This window comes from Penicillium digitatum, chromosome 4 (assembly GCF_016767815.1).
Source record: "Penicillium digitatum chromosome 4, complete sequence".
Taxonomy (NCBI): domain Eukaryota; kingdom Fungi; phylum Ascomycota; class Eurotiomycetes; order Eurotiales; family Aspergillaceae; genus Penicillium; species Penicillium digitatum.
The window spans coordinates 1,010,769-1,028,024 of NC_089387.1; the positions used below are offsets into that span (position 1 = coordinate 1,010,769).

At 46.1% G+C, this 17,256-nt stretch overlaps 4 protein-coding genes and 4 non-coding genes across 8 annotated transcripts; 5 read left to right on the forward strand and 3 right to left on the reverse strand.

Moving 5' to 3' along the window:
- Window positions 1-1,154: 1,154 nt before the first annotated feature.
- Window positions 1,155-1,751, forward strand: Pdw03_0336 (uncharacterized protein; the record flags this gene model as incomplete). Its single annotated transcript, XM_014682039.1, has 1 exon — window positions 1,155-1,751. One exon carries the CDS (start codon window positions 1,155-1,157, stop codon window positions 1,749-1,751), a length of 597 nt encoding a protein of 198 aa, XP_014537525.1.
- Window positions 1,752-4,869: 3,118 nt separating this feature from the next.
- On the forward strand, window positions 4,870-4,985 carry Pdw03_rRNA19. The gene has a single exon (XR_010715615.1). It is a non-coding gene; the product is annotated as a 5S ribosomal RNA (ribosomal RNA).
- Window positions 4,986-5,261: 276 nt separating this feature from the next.
- Window positions 5,262-5,611, forward strand: Pdw03_0337 (uncharacterized protein; the record flags this gene model as incomplete). The annotated part of the gene is made up of 3 exons (XM_066099567.1): window positions 5,262-5,283; window positions 5,351-5,370; window positions 5,426-5,611. The coding sequence occupies 3 exons, from the start codon at window positions 5,262-5,264 to the stop codon at window positions 5,609-5,611; spliced, it is 228 nt and encodes a 75-aa protein (XP_065957294.1).
- Window positions 5,612-5,674: 63 nt separating this feature from the next.
- On the forward strand, window positions 5,675-6,526 carry Pdw03_0338 (DUF521-domain-containing protein; the record flags this gene model as incomplete). Its single annotated transcript, XM_066099568.1, has 4 exons — window positions 5,675-5,805; window positions 5,859-6,026; window positions 6,077-6,124; window positions 6,178-6,526. 4 exons carry the CDS (start codon window positions 5,675-5,677, stop codon window positions 6,524-6,526), a joined length of 696 nt encoding a protein of 231 aa, XP_065957295.1.
- A 773-nt stretch (window positions 6,527-7,299) lies between these two features.
- Pdw03_rRNA16 lies at window positions 7,300-7,415 on the reverse strand. The gene has a single exon (XR_010715612.1). It is a non-coding gene; the product is annotated as a 5S ribosomal RNA (ribosomal RNA).
- Window positions 7,416-7,781: 366 nt separating this feature from the next.
- On the forward strand, window positions 7,782-8,478 carry Pdw03_0339 (Allantoate permease; the record flags this gene model as incomplete). The annotated part of the gene is made up of 2 exons (XM_066099569.1): window positions 7,782-7,789; window positions 8,094-8,478. The coding sequence occupies 2 exons, from the start codon at window positions 7,782-7,784 to the stop codon at window positions 8,476-8,478; spliced, it is 393 nt and encodes a 130-aa protein (XP_065957296.1).
- Window positions 8,479-12,371: 3,893 nt separating this feature from the next.
- Pdw03_tRNA147 lies at window positions 12,372-12,465 on the reverse strand. Its single transcript has one exon. It is a non-coding gene; the product is annotated as a tRNA-Arg (tRNA).
- A 1,869-nt stretch (window positions 12,466-14,334) lies between these two features.
- Window positions 14,335-14,427, reverse strand: Pdw03_tRNA146. The gene has a single exon. It is a non-coding gene; the product is annotated as a tRNA-Arg (tRNA).
- Between the last annotated feature and the right edge of the window lie 2,829 nt (window positions 14,428-17,256).

The window sequence follows — 17,256 nt, forward strand, 5'->3', positions numbered from 1 at the left end:
ATTCATCAAAGTATCCCAAGCCCGGGCTTAATCTCCGAAGATCTGGGCTTCTTAGACTGCGGGTCGTCGTCACAATCTCTTGATCTTTATAGAAAACAAGTTCTATTCTAAGATCAGAGTCTGCGTGATACAGTGAAGCGTTCCGGAACTGATGATCACGATAAAGCTTGTTGAACTGCCCACGGTATGTTGTAATAACCGACAGTATTAGAGAGAGTGACAAATATTACACCTCAGTAGGGCTTTCAACATCGATATCTCTTTCCGAGGTCCAAAATATGAATTTTCGGCAGTAGGAAATAATATTAAGAATGATTTTCCAGCACCAACCCGGATACTGGTATAATGCGCCAGACATGATAGGAGGGAGCGTACAGAAATGATTTGAGAAAGATGAACCCAGCTGGTGTGTAATAAACTGCGGCGTGCATCTAGGGAAGCTGGTATGTTAATATAGATGAGCTGAGCTGAGCTGAGCTTAAACCGCCAGTGCAGCAAAACTGAATTCCCGGGAGCCAGCGATCATACTGATCAAAAGCTACGGTTTCTTTTGTGTTCTAGAGGCACAGATGCGGAAGGTTCAGGCCACTAGGAGCTTGCTACAAAAGATTGTAAGGGGTAGAGTTGAGTGCAAATCAGGTCGTCGACACAATAATGGAATTGATTTCGAAATTTGGCTAGCATCCAGGCATGGCTGTCTATTAGGGTCTAGGCCCGGTAGAGATTTAGTAGACTTCTCATTTCTTCAAAACAATTTGAGTGTGGCTCGTAATATTGAGCTCAACCCTTTTGCATCCCGTCGTATCGGGAGTGGAGTAAATAGCTATCGGAAATATTTGGTTGACCCTCTCATAACTATTCTTTTGATCGGTCTCAGGCCTCCGAAGTCAAAGCAAAAGCACTAAAGTGAGGAAAGGCCGGGTAGTCGCCAATCAATTCAAACCTACGACTAGGCATATGTTCCTGCGAAGCCAGAGGCCAATGAACGCGTACTTTGTCAGATTGCAATCTAGCAGCCTACGCGTTCATTGGCTATTTTAAGCATGTGCCCCCTTATTGCCCTTCTCACTCTCCAAAACTAGTGTTCTCTCTCATCGTTAGCCTCGTGGAGCCTCACTCTCCAACCCCCAACTTGGTCCTTCGTTCTTATGAAAATGCCTGTTTCTGAAGCTGAAACAATATCGGCTTTGCGAGTTCTTCTCAATTCTTCGAAGGAAATACTCCAGTCCCATCGCGACCTCACGCTGCAAACTTTAGAGCAGGTCAGATCCGTTCTCGCCGTCAAGTCTCACAATAACAAGATAATAAGCTCCGACATACAAGCGGAGCCGTTGCCTTTTTATGACAATGAAAATCTCGAGAACCACTCTCCTCGCCAGTCCGGAGAGTCTTCCTACTCCCCAGTGAGAGTTTTTGAGGACCGGTCGTATGCTGCCGCCGACCCGAATGAAATACCAAGGACTACTGAGACCGAAAGAAACCACGATGCTGACCCTGAAGTTCTCGACGCCTCGGCTCAAGCCAATACAAGAAAACGCAAAAGGAAACCAGACATAGAGACTCGGCTTGCTAAGCTATTGCAAGCTATAGAAATACACCTTCCAAAGTACGTGGAATTTTCTCAAAATACGGTGTCGCTCTTTGACTTGTTGGACAATGATCAAGGCCGAGGAAGCTTCTACATGCTCCTGGATCACATCAAGCGAGTTGATGGGAACAAGACCCCCAACGAAAAGGAAAAAAACTCTTGAAAGGACTATGTCAGGTCTCACTTGCTCGAGAATTTACGGCATGGGAGCGTGAACGAGGCTGGTCTTCCAGAGTTGATCAACTTTACTCTCAAATCTGTGGATCAGAAGTACAAAGATTCAAGAAACGGAAAGGTAAAATATCTCAACATCTGAGAGATGTTCGCTGTTGCGACACGGATCAAAGTGTAGCCAACAAAGCGCTTGATAGAGGAAGCCCTAGGGTATTCTGCTCCAAAGGAGGTCGCTGGAGGCCGATTTTTTGTGGTGGCTGTTTGCGAATTCCATCAATTCTAGTTGCTGGCAGTTGAAGAATTGCCTCATCTCATCGATTTCCTCATACCGAAAGATGCTCATCTCGGCCCTGGAGATTATGCACATAACCATCGCTCGTTGCGGTCTTCTTTACATTCCGTAAAAGAAGCTGCGGCGTGGTCAGAAAGCTTGCAGTCTGATTTCGAATCTTACTGTAGAGCGGATTGTCTGGTCATGCGGGACGCCCTCTACCAATCTGAGGCACAGGCAGAAAAGGATGAGCCACCGAAAGCCAACACAACCCAACTAGAACCAAATCTGCCTTCGAACGGACTCGATCGTTCCATTCCAACGAGCACCGAAGATAGAAGTCAAATGGTATTTAGCGGGAATTTGAACGAGCCGTTGAGCCGTTGATACCCGGGGTTCATCAACCTTCCTGTACTAATGAGTACTTGGGCGAATCACACGGATTTTGTGACAACTCAACTGGTGGGTCCCTTCTAGCAACTACGATTAATACAACTTACTCAGTGTTACATCAAGATCAAAGAACATGCCGATTTGACACCAGTCGCAATCAGCCAGGCACGTTCCAGTCAACATGGACCATGGGAGAGGTGACAGTCACAGACAATCACACATGATGTCAATCAGGCAGTCCAACCTGAGCCAGGAACAATAAAGAGCGTGCATCCTTCTGCGTTTCCACAATTCATTCTTCCTTCTTCGATTGACACAATAATATCTTCCATATCACCGCAATTTTACTTGCCGAGATCCATGGATGTTGAGACAGATATGCAATATCCCGACTATTTCCCTGGCACCGTGGACACCATGATATCCTTGAATTTTCCCCAGTTCACCCCTTATGCAGCCACCCATTCCACAACAGACCAAAATGATGATAATGGCAATGTTCGAACAGACACAGCGTCTCCCAATTGTCCCATCCAAGCACAGAGATTCGGGCCATACACTGGAGCGATTGAGACGTTGATTTCCACGTGATTGGGTTGGTGCATACAAATTCATGCTCGGCTTGGAGTTTGAGGAATAGTTAGAATGAAAAGGAACACGGCAGTCGAAAAAGATCAAATAGGTATATCCAGTCCGAATGTCGTAGGAGTTGTGCTACCCCGAAGGCGAAGGCTGATTGACATCAAGAACGAGAACACGAGGAAGATCCAGACCATTTTCAATAATGATTACACTATACAGATTTTGATAGATAGTACTTTGCTGTTTTGAGAGCATGATTACATACAACTACTATCAAGACGTCCGCAGCAATGCCCCCACTAATGTGTGGTCTCTGGACATCATTTATCCTTTGAATGAGACGGTCTAGACGCTCTCTGACCTGCTCCGAGGACCTAGATTATACAAACGAAGCTGTTTAGTAGAAGAGAAATAAGAGAAACACGGAAATTGCGACGAGGCTTACTCTCCACCTTCGCATCCATCTCTCCAAATATCCCAGGCCTCGTCAATATCCAAACCCTTTTCTTTCCCCTGCGAGCGAACCAACAGAGTGGGAGGAGGGGTTCAGCAAGTTTCTCTACTACGGCAAACTCTTCTGCGCGTTGATATAAATAAATGAGTTGATTCGACTATATACAAGAGGTTAATACTACAATCGGTGAGATATGTCCCCCAACCAAAAGGAAAGTCCTCTGATTGTTTAGACCAGTGTTTTGATAAGCAATGAACCTGTCAGCATCTAGATTAGAATCATCTCACCTTCGTCTACTATGCAACTAGATCCCAAAGTGAGTCGAGCTCTATTAACGGACACAGCATGACCAAAGTTATCATAGGTCGTCGCGAGAGTCTTAATTTGACATTTATAGATGGGTGTGTGCCACCGAAACATTATGTATCATGTAAGCCGTTTGGCAAAGAGGGCACTTTGGTGCAGAGTATTACGGCTGCGACTGTGGTAGACCTAGATCACCCTGCAAACTTGCTGACGACCATTGCCAACCAAGGAGCTACTCGGTGGGACCTGGTTCAGGGCTCGTTTGCTCGTACACGACCACCTTCCGATTTATCGCTGGTGATCCTTACTCGCTGGGATGTAAAGTCCATGACTACATAGTCAAACAGCAATGCACCACTAAAATGATCCATGTACGTGGGTACCACCTCAAGTCAGATTGTTGGAAGCATGTGAATATTCACATGCTACCACATGCTCCTAGTACTTAGTTTCCCATCTTGTAGATAGTTTCTCTCTCACTTAACGCACAACAGAGATTTTCCAGTCACATCTACACTTCATAGTAGAAACTGTAATACATCTCTATCACAGATGTTGAGTTCTGATGAGTACAATCATCACTCACTTCAAAACGGAATCGAACTTCTGAAACCATTAAAGCCACTTCCATTGTGTAACGAAGGTCGAAATGGCAGCCCCAGGATATACAAGATCCAGTGATCTCAGCCGTGGTCGTAACCACCCCAGGTTTAGGCTAGCTACGTTTCCAGCCGATGGTCAACCAGAAATGGTGGATCTTCAAGGCGTTGAATTCCGCGAATCTGCCCAGGACTTATAACGGATAGCACTCGTGTTAATTTTCCGGAGCAATTCACGACAAATAAATTCACTTCCACTTGTGCCTCTGTGGCCTGGCAAGAAAACATCAACGACAGTCTGATTGGAGGATGATTGAGATTTTGTTCTTTATCCCAAGCATCTATGAAACTCAAGATCCATGTTTTTTTTCCTACCCGTCCGTTTTTCTTTCATTAATACATACTCACTGGTTCGTATCAAGATTCCACAGGGCCCTTCTCACTGAATTTCACTCTTGACTGTGCTGAATGATTTTCTCTGACAATTTTTATAATGTCACATACGACCATAGGGTGTGGAAAACAGGGCTTCCCGTCCGCTCAGCCGTACTTAAGCCACACGCCGGTGAGTTAGTAGTTGGGTGGGTGACCACCAGCGAATCCTCACTGTTGTATGTTTTTGATTTTTGTTGTCCATGCCACATAAATGACTAATGGTTCATTTGCTCAATGTGGTTTCCTAGCAATCATTTATGACATATCGATGGTTATATTCCGCGTACCGATTAGGAGCCCAGTCTAGATTTGGCAGGGTGCAACTACCGAGAAGCTCTGCAATATCAAACGTTATCCCGGCTGCCCTCAATGATCATATAACTACGGAGTAGTCCGCATGTAATCTCCATCCTACAACACTGGCCACTAGCTTCATTTTTGGAAGCATGTGACGGTCACATGCTAGCTTCCTATTACTTCTGTAAGCCCGAAGACAAATCAGGCCTCTAACGTATTTCACTACCGAGCTGGACAACCCCCCAAGCTAGACACCCCCCCACCAAAACGTGTCAGTTAATTTTAAACCCTATGTTGTAGATAGTCGGGCAGCTCATCCCTCTTAGGAATCAAATCTCTTCATCCTCTCCTTCGGTCCCTACCGTTATACGTCGTTGAGTCTTATACAAATCATGATGCGGAGAGATCCAGTGATGTTTTCTCTAATTGGCTCGATGTCTCACATTTTGTCCTCAGAAATGGCTGGGATCGGCGGAACCCACTGGCTTTCTCACCGCTCTCACCAGTTGTGAGCCCCTCCTTTTGGCTTTGACACAATCACATTGAAACGGTACTGGGATCTGGCATCACACAACATGATGGATCCAAACTACGGACAGGGATCCTTGCGCTATTTTTTCTTCCACGGAAACCACGGAGACATACCTATTCCACCTCAGATGTCTGTTGATGCCAAAATTGTGGTGTTCACTGGACAAGGTCAAATGTAGGAAACGATAGCCCACTTCTCAGATCAGAAGACCGTTCTAATACAATAAGACTTTTCGGTGAAAATTTTGAAGATGGTCCGTCGCGGTACCAGTTCAACGATGGAATATGCAATAGCATAGATGGTCAAACCGAGATGCCTGTCCCAGCAAAGCCATTGGTTGAAAGGCTATTGAAAAATGTCTCGGTACCTTCTCTTGTTGTGGCTGAAGTTCCCATGTGAGTTCTGCTACATACTCTACGCGATAGTTGCTGATGCTAATGAGAAGTGATCAAATCGGCATCGGGCTTCAAGCACCAGATCCATTTCTTTACGTGTAAGTTTTTGTCCTTGAACACGTCTGATAGACCCTGACAATATACCTTATAGCGCAGTTCTAGTCCTAGGAAGAGATGACCTCCGCCCCTGTACTGCTGATGACAGAGAATACTTGTTCGTTATGATGCAAGCTTTTGTACCTCCGTTTGTAGGCTCGCTTGCTCCGACATCCAGCGAGTATCTTCCAGGTGATGCTCGTAACCTGTGCATCGAAGTCGCCAATCGCATGGGGGTCATTGAAAACGACTCCAAATTCCAGACATTCATTGAAATGTACCGGGGACGTTACGTCCGAAAGCCATTGCCGCAAAGATCTGTGGTTGAGCTATGCTTGCTGCACGTTTTGAAAATGCCCTTCGAGCTGAATTCCTCTATCAAGAACTCACTGATACGTTACTAATCTCACCATCTTAATTTTCAATTCCCATATGTACTTTAAACACCATCCACCTTACTTTAATCTACTCCTTCTTAGTCTAAGGTATTAATTTGATTTATTTAGGAAAATCGAAGAGGCACATAGCCAACGGGGAATACCTCGGCAGATTACTCCCGAAGAGTCGTCAAGCTGCAACCCTTAAAACGCCTGTAGTGAAAGCTTTCGACATTAGCAAAACAAAGACCTTGTTAGAATGACCAAAGGGAAAATAAGGTACTACGTAGAGCGGCTCATAGAAGAATAGGTCTGTGAGCTTGCTTCTCAAGCTCGCTTTGAATCGTTTCTACTTCTGCTTGTTTGGAAACGTACCTCTTTTTAAGATCATCTTCCGTCCCATCTTCTCTTTTTCTCCACATTAGCTTTCTCCTTTTTTTTCTTTCTTCAGCCATCAAGTCACACGATATCCAGTTGAGCATATTTCTCACCCGCCATACCGGCTACAACGGCTCCAACCAAACAATGGTGGTTCCCTCTATCTTATATCTTGCACCTTGATCCATGGGTCTAAATCTGCTGTGCTCGTTGACAATCCGACATCCATCATCCAAGCTGAAGGCCTCGCAAACTGGAACAAAGAAACGGCTCCATAGAAAAAAATCAATTACTTACACAACTCATGCGTATAGATACCATTACTTGGGTAGCCTGGATATAATAAAACACTATCGGGGTACCACCGGTATCTTTGCAGCTTCGGTAGCTTGTCCACAAAGCCTTGACAAAAAGAGGAGAAAAACATACAACAGTGAGGATTCGCTGGTGGTCACCCACCCAACTACTAACTCACCGGCGTGTGGCTTAAGTACGGCTGAGCGGACGGGAAGCCCTGTTTTCCACACCCTATGGTCGTATGTATTACCTCTCGCGTCGAAGGGATATATAAGGTATTAATGTTTAGATGCTGGTGCGATTAGACCGAAAGGTAGGTGCACTATAGATAGAATAAGAACTAGATAAAAGTCCTAGGATTATTAGAGAACTTATACACCTTCATTGACCTAGATTTCTAATCAATTTATCATGTAGACTTAGTCAAGTGAAAATAGGAGCGTCTAGCTTAGAGATTTCTTACCTACCCTACCTATACCCACTAACCGGCCCCTGAAATTTTTTTTCAAAAATTACGGACCCCCGTAAGCGAGGGTCCGCCATCCATTCGTAGGGGATCACCCAAACGTCGGTTTTTTTATACAACATAGATCTATAGAGAGGATCTATGTCACGGTGCGAACCGTGATGCTTAGTTAGAGGAAGATCACGGCACGTGATCTCCGACCTGTTTATCTTGAACTTCAGTTCTAGATCCTGTTGTAGCTCTTCGAGCTACGTCTTGTATATTAGCCTGCCCCTGCCTGTGCCTGTACCTGTCAATGAGAATCTGATCTGTTACGACCTGTCCCTGCCAGTCATCTCCTATCATACCGTCCTGCCAGCCCGCACCCTGACACTACGTAGCTCCTACCCCTAGGAGTTGACTGTCTGAAAATGTCTGAACCGCCCCGAAAGCCCCCGAACTGAACTCTGGTAGACCCGGTCCTGAGCAGACCGCTACCACTGAAGAACCGCCTGCTACCACCGAAGAACCGCCTGCTACCGCTGAAGAACCGCCTGCTACCACTGAAGATCCGCCTGCTACCACTGAAGAACCGCCTGCTACCACTGAAGAACCGCCTGCTACCGCTGAAGAACCGCCTGCTACCGCTGAAGAACCGCCTGCTACCACTGAAGAACCGCCTGCTACCTGTAAAGTCCCGTCCGAGGAACCTGCCTGCACGACCAACTGGTCTCGAGAAACGAGACATTGCAGCCGTATCGCTAGCTGCGTGTGCTGCGTATGCAAGAAAGAAATACAGCATGTTCGCAATTACAACCGCGGACATCGAGACTGCACTGAACCCCAAGACCGACACTGAACCTGACCCCGTGTCTGCACTGCCTGAAGAGTTTAGAGACTTCGCCGAAGTGTTCTCACCCAAGGAAGCCGAGCGCTTGCCACCCCACCGATCATACGACCACAAGATGGTCTTACAAGAGGACAAACCCTTACCTTTTGGGCCCCTCTATCCCATGTCCCGAAATGAGCTCGAGGTCCTGAAAGACTGGATCGAAGATAACCTGAGGAAAGGGTTCATTCGGCCCAGCTCCTCGCCCGCTGCCTCGCCTGTTCTGTTCGTGAAGAAACCCGGCGGAGGTCTCCGCTTCTGCGTGGATTACCGTGCACCGAACGCAATCACTGTTAAGGACCGTTACCCGTTGCCGCTGACCAAGGAAACCTTGAATAACCTGAAAGGGATGAAGTTCTTTACGAAGATTGATATCATCTCCGCCTTCAACAATCTGCGAATTGCGAAGGGACAAGAATACCTGACTGCCTTCCGTACGAGATTAGGACTGTTCGAATCTTTGGTGATGCCATTTGGTTTAACTGGAGCCCCCGCATCCTTCCAACGATTTATCAACGACACGTTACGAGAGTACCTGGACTGTTTCTGTACTGCTTACCTGGACGATATCCTGATTTACAGCCGCACGCGTGCGGAACACATAGAACATGTACGAAAAGTCCTTCAGCGCCTCCGAGAGGCAGGCCTGTTCGCAAAACTATCGAAATGCGAATTCTGTGTGTCCGAGACGAAGTTCCTTGGTATTATCATCGGTGAAGATGGTATCCGTATGGACCCCGACAAGATCGAAACGATCGTGAACTGGAAAACACCGACCTGTCTGACTGATGTGCAAGCCTTTATTGGTTTCGGCAACTTCTACCGCCGCTTTATCAGAGACTTCTCGAAAGTCATCGCCCCGCTCGTGAGACTCACGAAGAAAGACGTCCGTTTCGAATGGACACCTGTCTGCCAGCTGAGCTTCGAAGCCTTGAAGAAGGCGTTTACATCTGCCCCGGTTCTGAAAGCGTTTGACTGGTCCAAGGAGATAGTCCTGGAAACAGACGCGTCTGATTTTGTCTCTGCCGGTGTACTGTCTCAGTACGATGACGCTGGAATACTGCACCCTATCGCATTTTTCTCGAAAAAACACTCCGCCGCCGAGTGTAACTATGAGATATACGATAAAGAACTGCTAGCCATAATCCGCTGCTTCGAAGAGTGGCGTCCCGAACTGGAGGGCACACCCTCGCCCGTGAAGGTCATAACTGACCACCGCAATCTGGAATATTTCACGACAACGAAACTCCTGAACCGCCGCCAAGCCCGATGGTCTGAATTCCTGTCCCGGTTTAACTTCAAGATCACGTACCGTCCCGGAAAACAAGGTGCAAAGCCCGACGCCCTGACCAGGAGGTCAGAGGATATCCCTAAAGAGGGGGATGAGCGCTTAGCGCATCAGAGCCAGACTTTTCTGAAGAAAGAAAACCTACAGATAAACGTCACAACACGACAGAGAAACGGAGTCACTACAACCACTCCACCTGAACTGCCAGACCTGCCCGAACCACCATCTACGATCAAGGATTTACTGCTGGAAGCCTACAACCAAGATAAAGTAGTACAATCTATCCTGGAAGCGTTAGACAAGAACGCTAGCCGTCACCCTGAGATTACACTTGCCGACTGCGAACGAAGAGGCAACTACCTCTACTACCGGAACCGCTTGTACGTCCCTGACAACGATGAACTGAAAGCTGAAATACTGCGCCTGTGTCATGACAAGCCCACCGTGGGACACCCTGGCCGGTCGAAGACCTATGAACTGCTGTCCCGAGAATACTACTGGCCTAGAGTATACCAGTACGTGAGCGACTGGACCAAGAACTGCCACACCTGCCGCCGTATCACCCCCGCCCGAGAAGTCCGTCAAGGGATCCTGAGACAACTGCCCGTACCTGAGAGAGCCTGGCAAGATATCAGCATGGACTTCATCACGCACCTGCCCCTGAGCTACGGTTACGACGCCATCCTAGTCGTGGTAGACCGTCTGACCAAGATGAAGCACTTCATACACTGCAAGGGAACCTGCAACGCTGAAGAAGTCGCCCGCCTGTACACCCGTCATGTCTGGAAACTGCACGGCCTGCCGAATACCGTTGTATCTGACCGAGGACCCCAGTTCGTGGCCCAATTCTGGAAACACCTGACAAAGCGCCTGCGAATCACCAACCTGCTGTCAACCGCTTATCACCCGGAAACTGATGGCCAGACTGAACGCGCGAACGCCGTACTGGAACAATACCTCCGAGCGTATGTGTCCTACTTACAGGACGACTGGTCTGAATGGCTCCTGCTGGCCGAATTCACTGCAAACTCTCATTACTCCGAGAGCACCCGAGTTTCTCCGTTCTACGCGAACTATGGGTTCCACCCCCGCATCGGGTTCGAACCATCCCAGCCTGCCAGTCACCCTGCGACCCGAGACGCGGAAAAGTTTGCTACACGAATGCAAGAACTGACTGAGTACGTCCGCGCCGAGATACTGTCCGCACAAGCCCGATACGAAGAACAAACGAACCGTCACCGTGCCCCTGCCCGCCGATACCGTCCTGGACAACTGGTCTGGCTGAACGCCAGGAATATCCGAACCCTCCGCCCGCAGAAGAAACTGGACTGGAAGAACCTAGGCCCCTTTAAGGTCCTAGAAGCTATAAGTGCACACGCTTACAAGCTCGAACTGCCTGCTAGTATGAAGATCCACCCTGTGTTTAACGTCAGCCTGCTACAGCCTGCCGCCACGAACCCGGTAAATGGACAAGTTACTGAACCCGCACCGCCTGTCGAAGTCGAAGGACTGGAAGAATGGGAAGTTGAAGACATCTTAGATTCCCGCTGGGAACGACGAGGCCGAGGAGGCCCGCGTCTGAAGTACACCGTCAAATGGATTGGTTACGACGAACCCACTGAAGAGCCTGCTGAATACCTGGACCACGCCCGCGAGATCGTACGGAACTTCCACCGAAGATACCCGCACAAGCCTCGCCTCGACGGAGCTCGGCTCTAAGGGAGGGGGTACTGTCACGGTGCGAACCGTGATGCTTAGTTAGAGGAAGATCACGGCACGTGATCTCCGACCTGTTTATCTTGAACTTCAGTTCTAGATCCTGTTGTAGCTCTTCGAGCTACGTCTTGTATATTAGCCTGCCCCTGCCTGTGCCTGTACCTGTCAATGAGAATCTGATCTGTTACGACCTGTCCCTGCCAGTCATCTCCTTTCATACCGTCCTGCCAGCCCGCACCCTGACAATCTATCTCTGAAGAGATTCCTCTTTGGTGTCAGGGTGCGGGCTGGCAGGACGGTATGAAAGGAGATGACTGGTAGGAACAGGTCATAACAGATCAGATTCCACTTGACAGTTATAGGCAGGGGCAGGCTATTATACAAGACGTAGCTCGAAGAGCTACAACAGGATCTAGAACTGAAGTTCAGATAAACAGGTCGGAGATCACGTGCCGTGATCTTCCTCTAACTAAGCATCACGGTTCGCACCGTGACATTTAGGATCGGTTAATTGAAAAGAGTTAGCGCGAGAAATCGCGCGGTGTTATATACTATTTTGGCGGGTAGAAAGGGTAGATCTTAGGACGTTAAAACGGCGCGCCACTTCACGAATTGAAGAGATTTCTTGATTCTAAAAAGCCTAGATAGCTAGTAAGATCCTACCCTCCTACTCTATTGAATTTCGAGAGGATTGAGTACGAATTGGTGGCATGGTGGGTGGTTGAACTAACTAAGATCCAATTCATAGACGCGTTTTGGTTGGGGTGGCCAGCTCGGTAGTGAAACACGTTACAGTCTTCATTCGTGCTTTATGTCAGACATGACAGGAGTTTGCTGAAAACAGAGGGAGAAAAAAAAATGAGCGACGCAGGGATCGAACCTGCAATTTTCTGAGAAACACTGAGACACTGTCTCAACCGAAATCAGACGCCTTACCATTAGGCCAGCCGCCCTCGATTATATAATTTTTGACTGATTTCCAAATTCTATCCACAAAAAAATGCTCAATCTGGTTCTATCGGCGCACGTGTTTATTCGGACAGGGCTCCTCTCGGGCTTTGGGCACAACTGTCTATTATCTTAAGGGGTATTACGGAAAGAACTTTCATTTTACTTGTCGATGGAAGAAAAGAAACTTGAAAGCCAGTGGATAGGAAAAGCACTACGACTCTGAACTAGATGTATGACCGCCATCAGCTAGATGGATAGCTCAGTGGTCAGAATGAGAGATCATCTTTTCTCCCGAGCTTTCACTCTTACAAAAAGCTTTCTATTGTTCCGCGAATACGCACTACATGTGGTAGAAGAAATGGATGATCAGATCTAAGTAGGAAAGTCCTCGCAGGTTGGTTACTATTAGGTGATTTAGATCGCGTCTACGCCTTTTTAATTCACGTGGCCATTTTTTGGGAGAGCGGTTCTCCTATTGCTAGGTCTAAAAAAATGGAGTTTTCTCACTTGCGGCAAATCGACTAGAGCTTATTCGGATACGCTATTAAATTTTGCCGGAGCCTTCAGAGTGTTTTGGTCAATGGTGGCACTTCCAATACATAGAGAAATTTAAGATAAAGTAGATCAGAATTTGTTCGACTTCACGACCATTGATACTTGCCGCTGTTTCTGTGTCTTTCCTATGAACTATATCATTAGACTTTCTCCGTAGGAACTGGCATTTTTCTCAAACCCCACGTAGCGAAGTAGGAGAGATATCAGTTAACTAATCCAATTCAATGTTTACGTTCTGCGGGAAGAGTACTACCATTCCAATGAGCAGATTATTTTGCTGCCTCTGTAGCATAAGGAGCTACCAGATGTCTATTTGGGCGCCGATACATTCTGTAAATCCCCATGTTCCCTGCATGGGGTAGTGTGAAGGGGGTTTACAGTAAACTTAGAAACAATCACTGCAAAAGTTCTGTGGTAACGGTAGTAAATTAAGCTTGCGAAGTTTTAAACAAAAGATCAAGTAATCGCACCCAGCCGTTCCCCTATTTACGGTTTCTAGGTTACAGAAGTAGTGTCTCGGTGTAGAGTATGTTTGACAACTTTCGTAGTCATAGTTGTTTTGTTGCGAAAATAGTCTCGCCAAGGATGTTGAGATATGACAGCCAGTATCTTGGAGCATATGTTTATCAGACTGAAAGATCATAACCAATGCAGTCCATATAACTGACTTGGATGCATCTCCACACTCTGGAGTCACATTATAAATATTATCTAGGTGGATCCTAAATTAGAGGGGGGTTCTTTTAATGTATTTAAACCACCACTTGACAAGTCTTGGGTCTTTAAACTTCACGACTCATCATCATATCGTCTAGAGGACCGAGAGAAGAGGATAGGACGTCATTGTATAACGTTTACAATCTAAGTTATACCTACCGAAAGAAATTGGGTAGTTCCAAGAAGAAGATCCGCTATCTCGTATAGTAGAGGGGCTGGGGGCTCATCTTTAGTTCATCTATAATTTCGGTTGATTTAGAAGAGTAACCGAGAAATTGCGCGGCATTGCAAAACGGCGGCGGAGGTGGTACATTTAAAACACGCGCGGTGAAGATAATATTTCTGATACCTTGGTTCCTAAAAGCCCAGATAGCTAATAAAATACTACCTACCCTTTCACTCCCTCGAATCTCGACAGGGTTTGGGAGCGTGATTAAGTGCTATTTCCTGAGCGCGGTTTGGGTGGGGTGGCCAATCGCTGTTGAAACACGTTGCCCTTTAGTTAACACAATGTAATGACTGTGCTAATATGGTCGGTGTTGACACGGTTGTAGGAAAAGGAATTTATTGGAAGAAATTTGAAAAAAATTGTCCAAAAATGAGCGACGCAGGGATCGAACCTGCAATTTTCTGAGAAACACTGAGAAACATCTCAACCGAAATCAGACGCCTTACCATTAGGCCAGCCGCCCTCACTTGTGTGTATTCAGAGAAAAATGTTATTCTTACTTCACACTTTTGAAATTCCGTCGGCTGTCAACATAGCTTTCAAACTGCTAAAAGTATAGCAAAAGTGATGTACTACAACATGACGGTGTAGTTATAACTGTTCCTGGGAATCAAATTTCCTTTGTAACCCAACTTATTGAAATATAGGAACCTTACACCCAAGGGGGTGTTTGTAAAGGAGGGACTGGTGTGATTTTTATACTCAAGACAAGAGTTTAGCAAGGTGTTTTTGCTAGTTTTCGATATGTTCGAAGTCCATTTAAACACTACAAATTTCAAAAATTAAAAGTTGGTTGAAATGCAAGTGATGAGTGAATTGCCAATACTGTATGTTCTGAGCCACGCAGCTGGCCTACACTCGCTTAGCTATCGAGTACGTTACCCAAGTGGTCAACAGAGTTATTTAAACCGTACCATCTTCAAGTATCAAAGTCAAACTTAAAAGTACTGTCACTAGTTTATAAGCGTCTCATCTTTGTTGCAGACCTTACCAATTTTATCTGAACCTTACTAGTTGTAGCGTGATGATTTATCAGACATCCCGACTCGACGGCATTTGAATACATCTGATCCGGTCAGTCCACTAAAGTGTGAGCTTCAAACTTATAGAGCCCACTTGAGTGCTGCATAGTCTTAAATTTTCAATATAGCAGGCGCTAGCTCGCTGTCGCAGATAAAATCATCTTCGCCTAGTTCTCATTTTGACCAGGTTAAACAGTACGCGCGATATCCTCTTCGAATGCTTCTTTTATTTCTTTCTGAAACATGTTTTTGAGGACGTTGCAAATCAAAGCAAACTACAGCGGAGCAAAAGAACCGCCCCAGTGATTCAAATTTTGGCTTTTGGCTTTTGCCTATGACGGGCACACGCTCCAAGTGAATTGACCCGTCTCGCTCCGTGCATGAAAATTGTCACCCCGTTCTCAGCCCTCAGCCCAGTCTCCCGAGCTCTCACCAAAATCCCTTGTACTCAATGCCGCTTGGGTTACGTGGTCATTATTTCGGTGGGTATTTAAAAACCAACCCTAGAGCACATAGGAGTCCTGGGCAGCGAGGTAGTTCAATGAGAAGAAAATGCTTGTTTTTTCCTCTCTAAGGATGTGCTGTACCTTGATATCACCATACGCGACTAGATCACGACTACTGTCATCATCTCTACGACCATAAGCGAGGAACATACGAAGCTAGAAAATCTGTTTTCTAGGTTTTCTTTTTATCGGGATTTATTAAAATCCTGCAAAAATGAAAAGAAAAAACTCCCGAAAAAAAGAAAGGATAGCAAAACAGATCAAGTGGAAAATCTGACGATGAAAAAGAGAAAGAAATTCATACTTAATGTCCATGGATCGGGCATAGACCGTCATGTCCTGGCCCATAGTCTTCATCAAGAATATGCTCATAACAATGCATGTAATGATTGTAGCTCCCTTTTTCGAGCAGTCCCCTGCGCTCAAGTCTAAGAATTAGGTAACAAGCCCAGAGTTGGCAGCTTTGTAGCGGAATCTTTCTAGCCTCTCTTTCGACAATGGTACTGTCTCTTTCACAAATTTTACCGAGAAAGTGAGTGTGTTCGACTGATCGGCTATCAAATCTCTTGCCATGCTCGATATCCAATCTACGATCCCCTATGCAACCGGTGCTGTGGAGCCGGGTGCAACGGTCAGAACCTGGATACCTCATGGCGATCATCCAATGGATGGCACCGTCAGGCCCTGGTGTGCAAATCTGAACGTAGAGCTCACGGTTATCGTGATTGCTTCGTATGTCACGAGGTGTGCTGTGTCCTTGGGAACGTATGGTTAGTCCTCGACTAGGCATGGTTGCGATATCGAAGGTTGCTAGGGGGATTGATATGTGTAAAAAAGTAGGAGTATAATTCTACAGCAATGGAAAGAGTGTCTTGAAGAGTGTTTGCTGTGATGATCGAGTTTACTATGAGTAAGGATTTGGTCCTTCTTATAGGAATCCCTCGAGTCTATTGACTCGTAGCTTACAAAATAAGCTAAAAATGATACGTTTTCAACGCGGATTAACAAAGCCTTTGTTAACTGAATGCCTTCACAAACAACTAGTCGCTATTGCTATAATTTTCTTACAAAGACTTTCTATCATCTCCTTCACTAGCCTTAGAGCTAGCATAGTTTCTTTATAACTTAGATGAGATTGTGTCTTCTTTGTTGAAAAAATTGGAAGAAAGTTTTTCCTGTGAAATAGAAACCCAGAAAGGTCAACACTGATACTGTTGGAAGGTCACGTGACCACCCCTGTTTGCTCCCAGTACTTAGTCTCAGTCTTAGCATGTAGATAGTTTCTCTCTCTCTCAACGCATCAAGAGATTTCCAATTACATCTACATTCATCTTAGATCTCTAGTATCTCTAACAGATCCAATTTTTGGAATATATAAAGATCACTTAAAGAGGGCATGCTCCTCCAATTCAGCTCGCTTTAAGAAACAGGGCCGATAGGTCTTGATGTGGTAGCACTTCGAGGGGCTGGAAATAAAGTCTGGGTGTGCTTTTGAAAGACAGTGCATATTTAAAAGGTGGTGAGACTTGAAAATGCAGCGAGTATAGGGCATCCCTAAGTGGCGAAGTTTCTACTGCAGAAGGCGCCGTCACAAGCTCGTTGCGTGCAGAAGATACTTAGATGCCAGATTGCTTGAACTTTTACATCTTAAAAATTGAAGAAGAAGAGGAAGAAGAAACGGAACTGCGAAGACATACAAGGGTATAGCCCATAAACCCATCATGATACGAGTAGTCATAAAAAGAGGTCTACTATAATCAAACA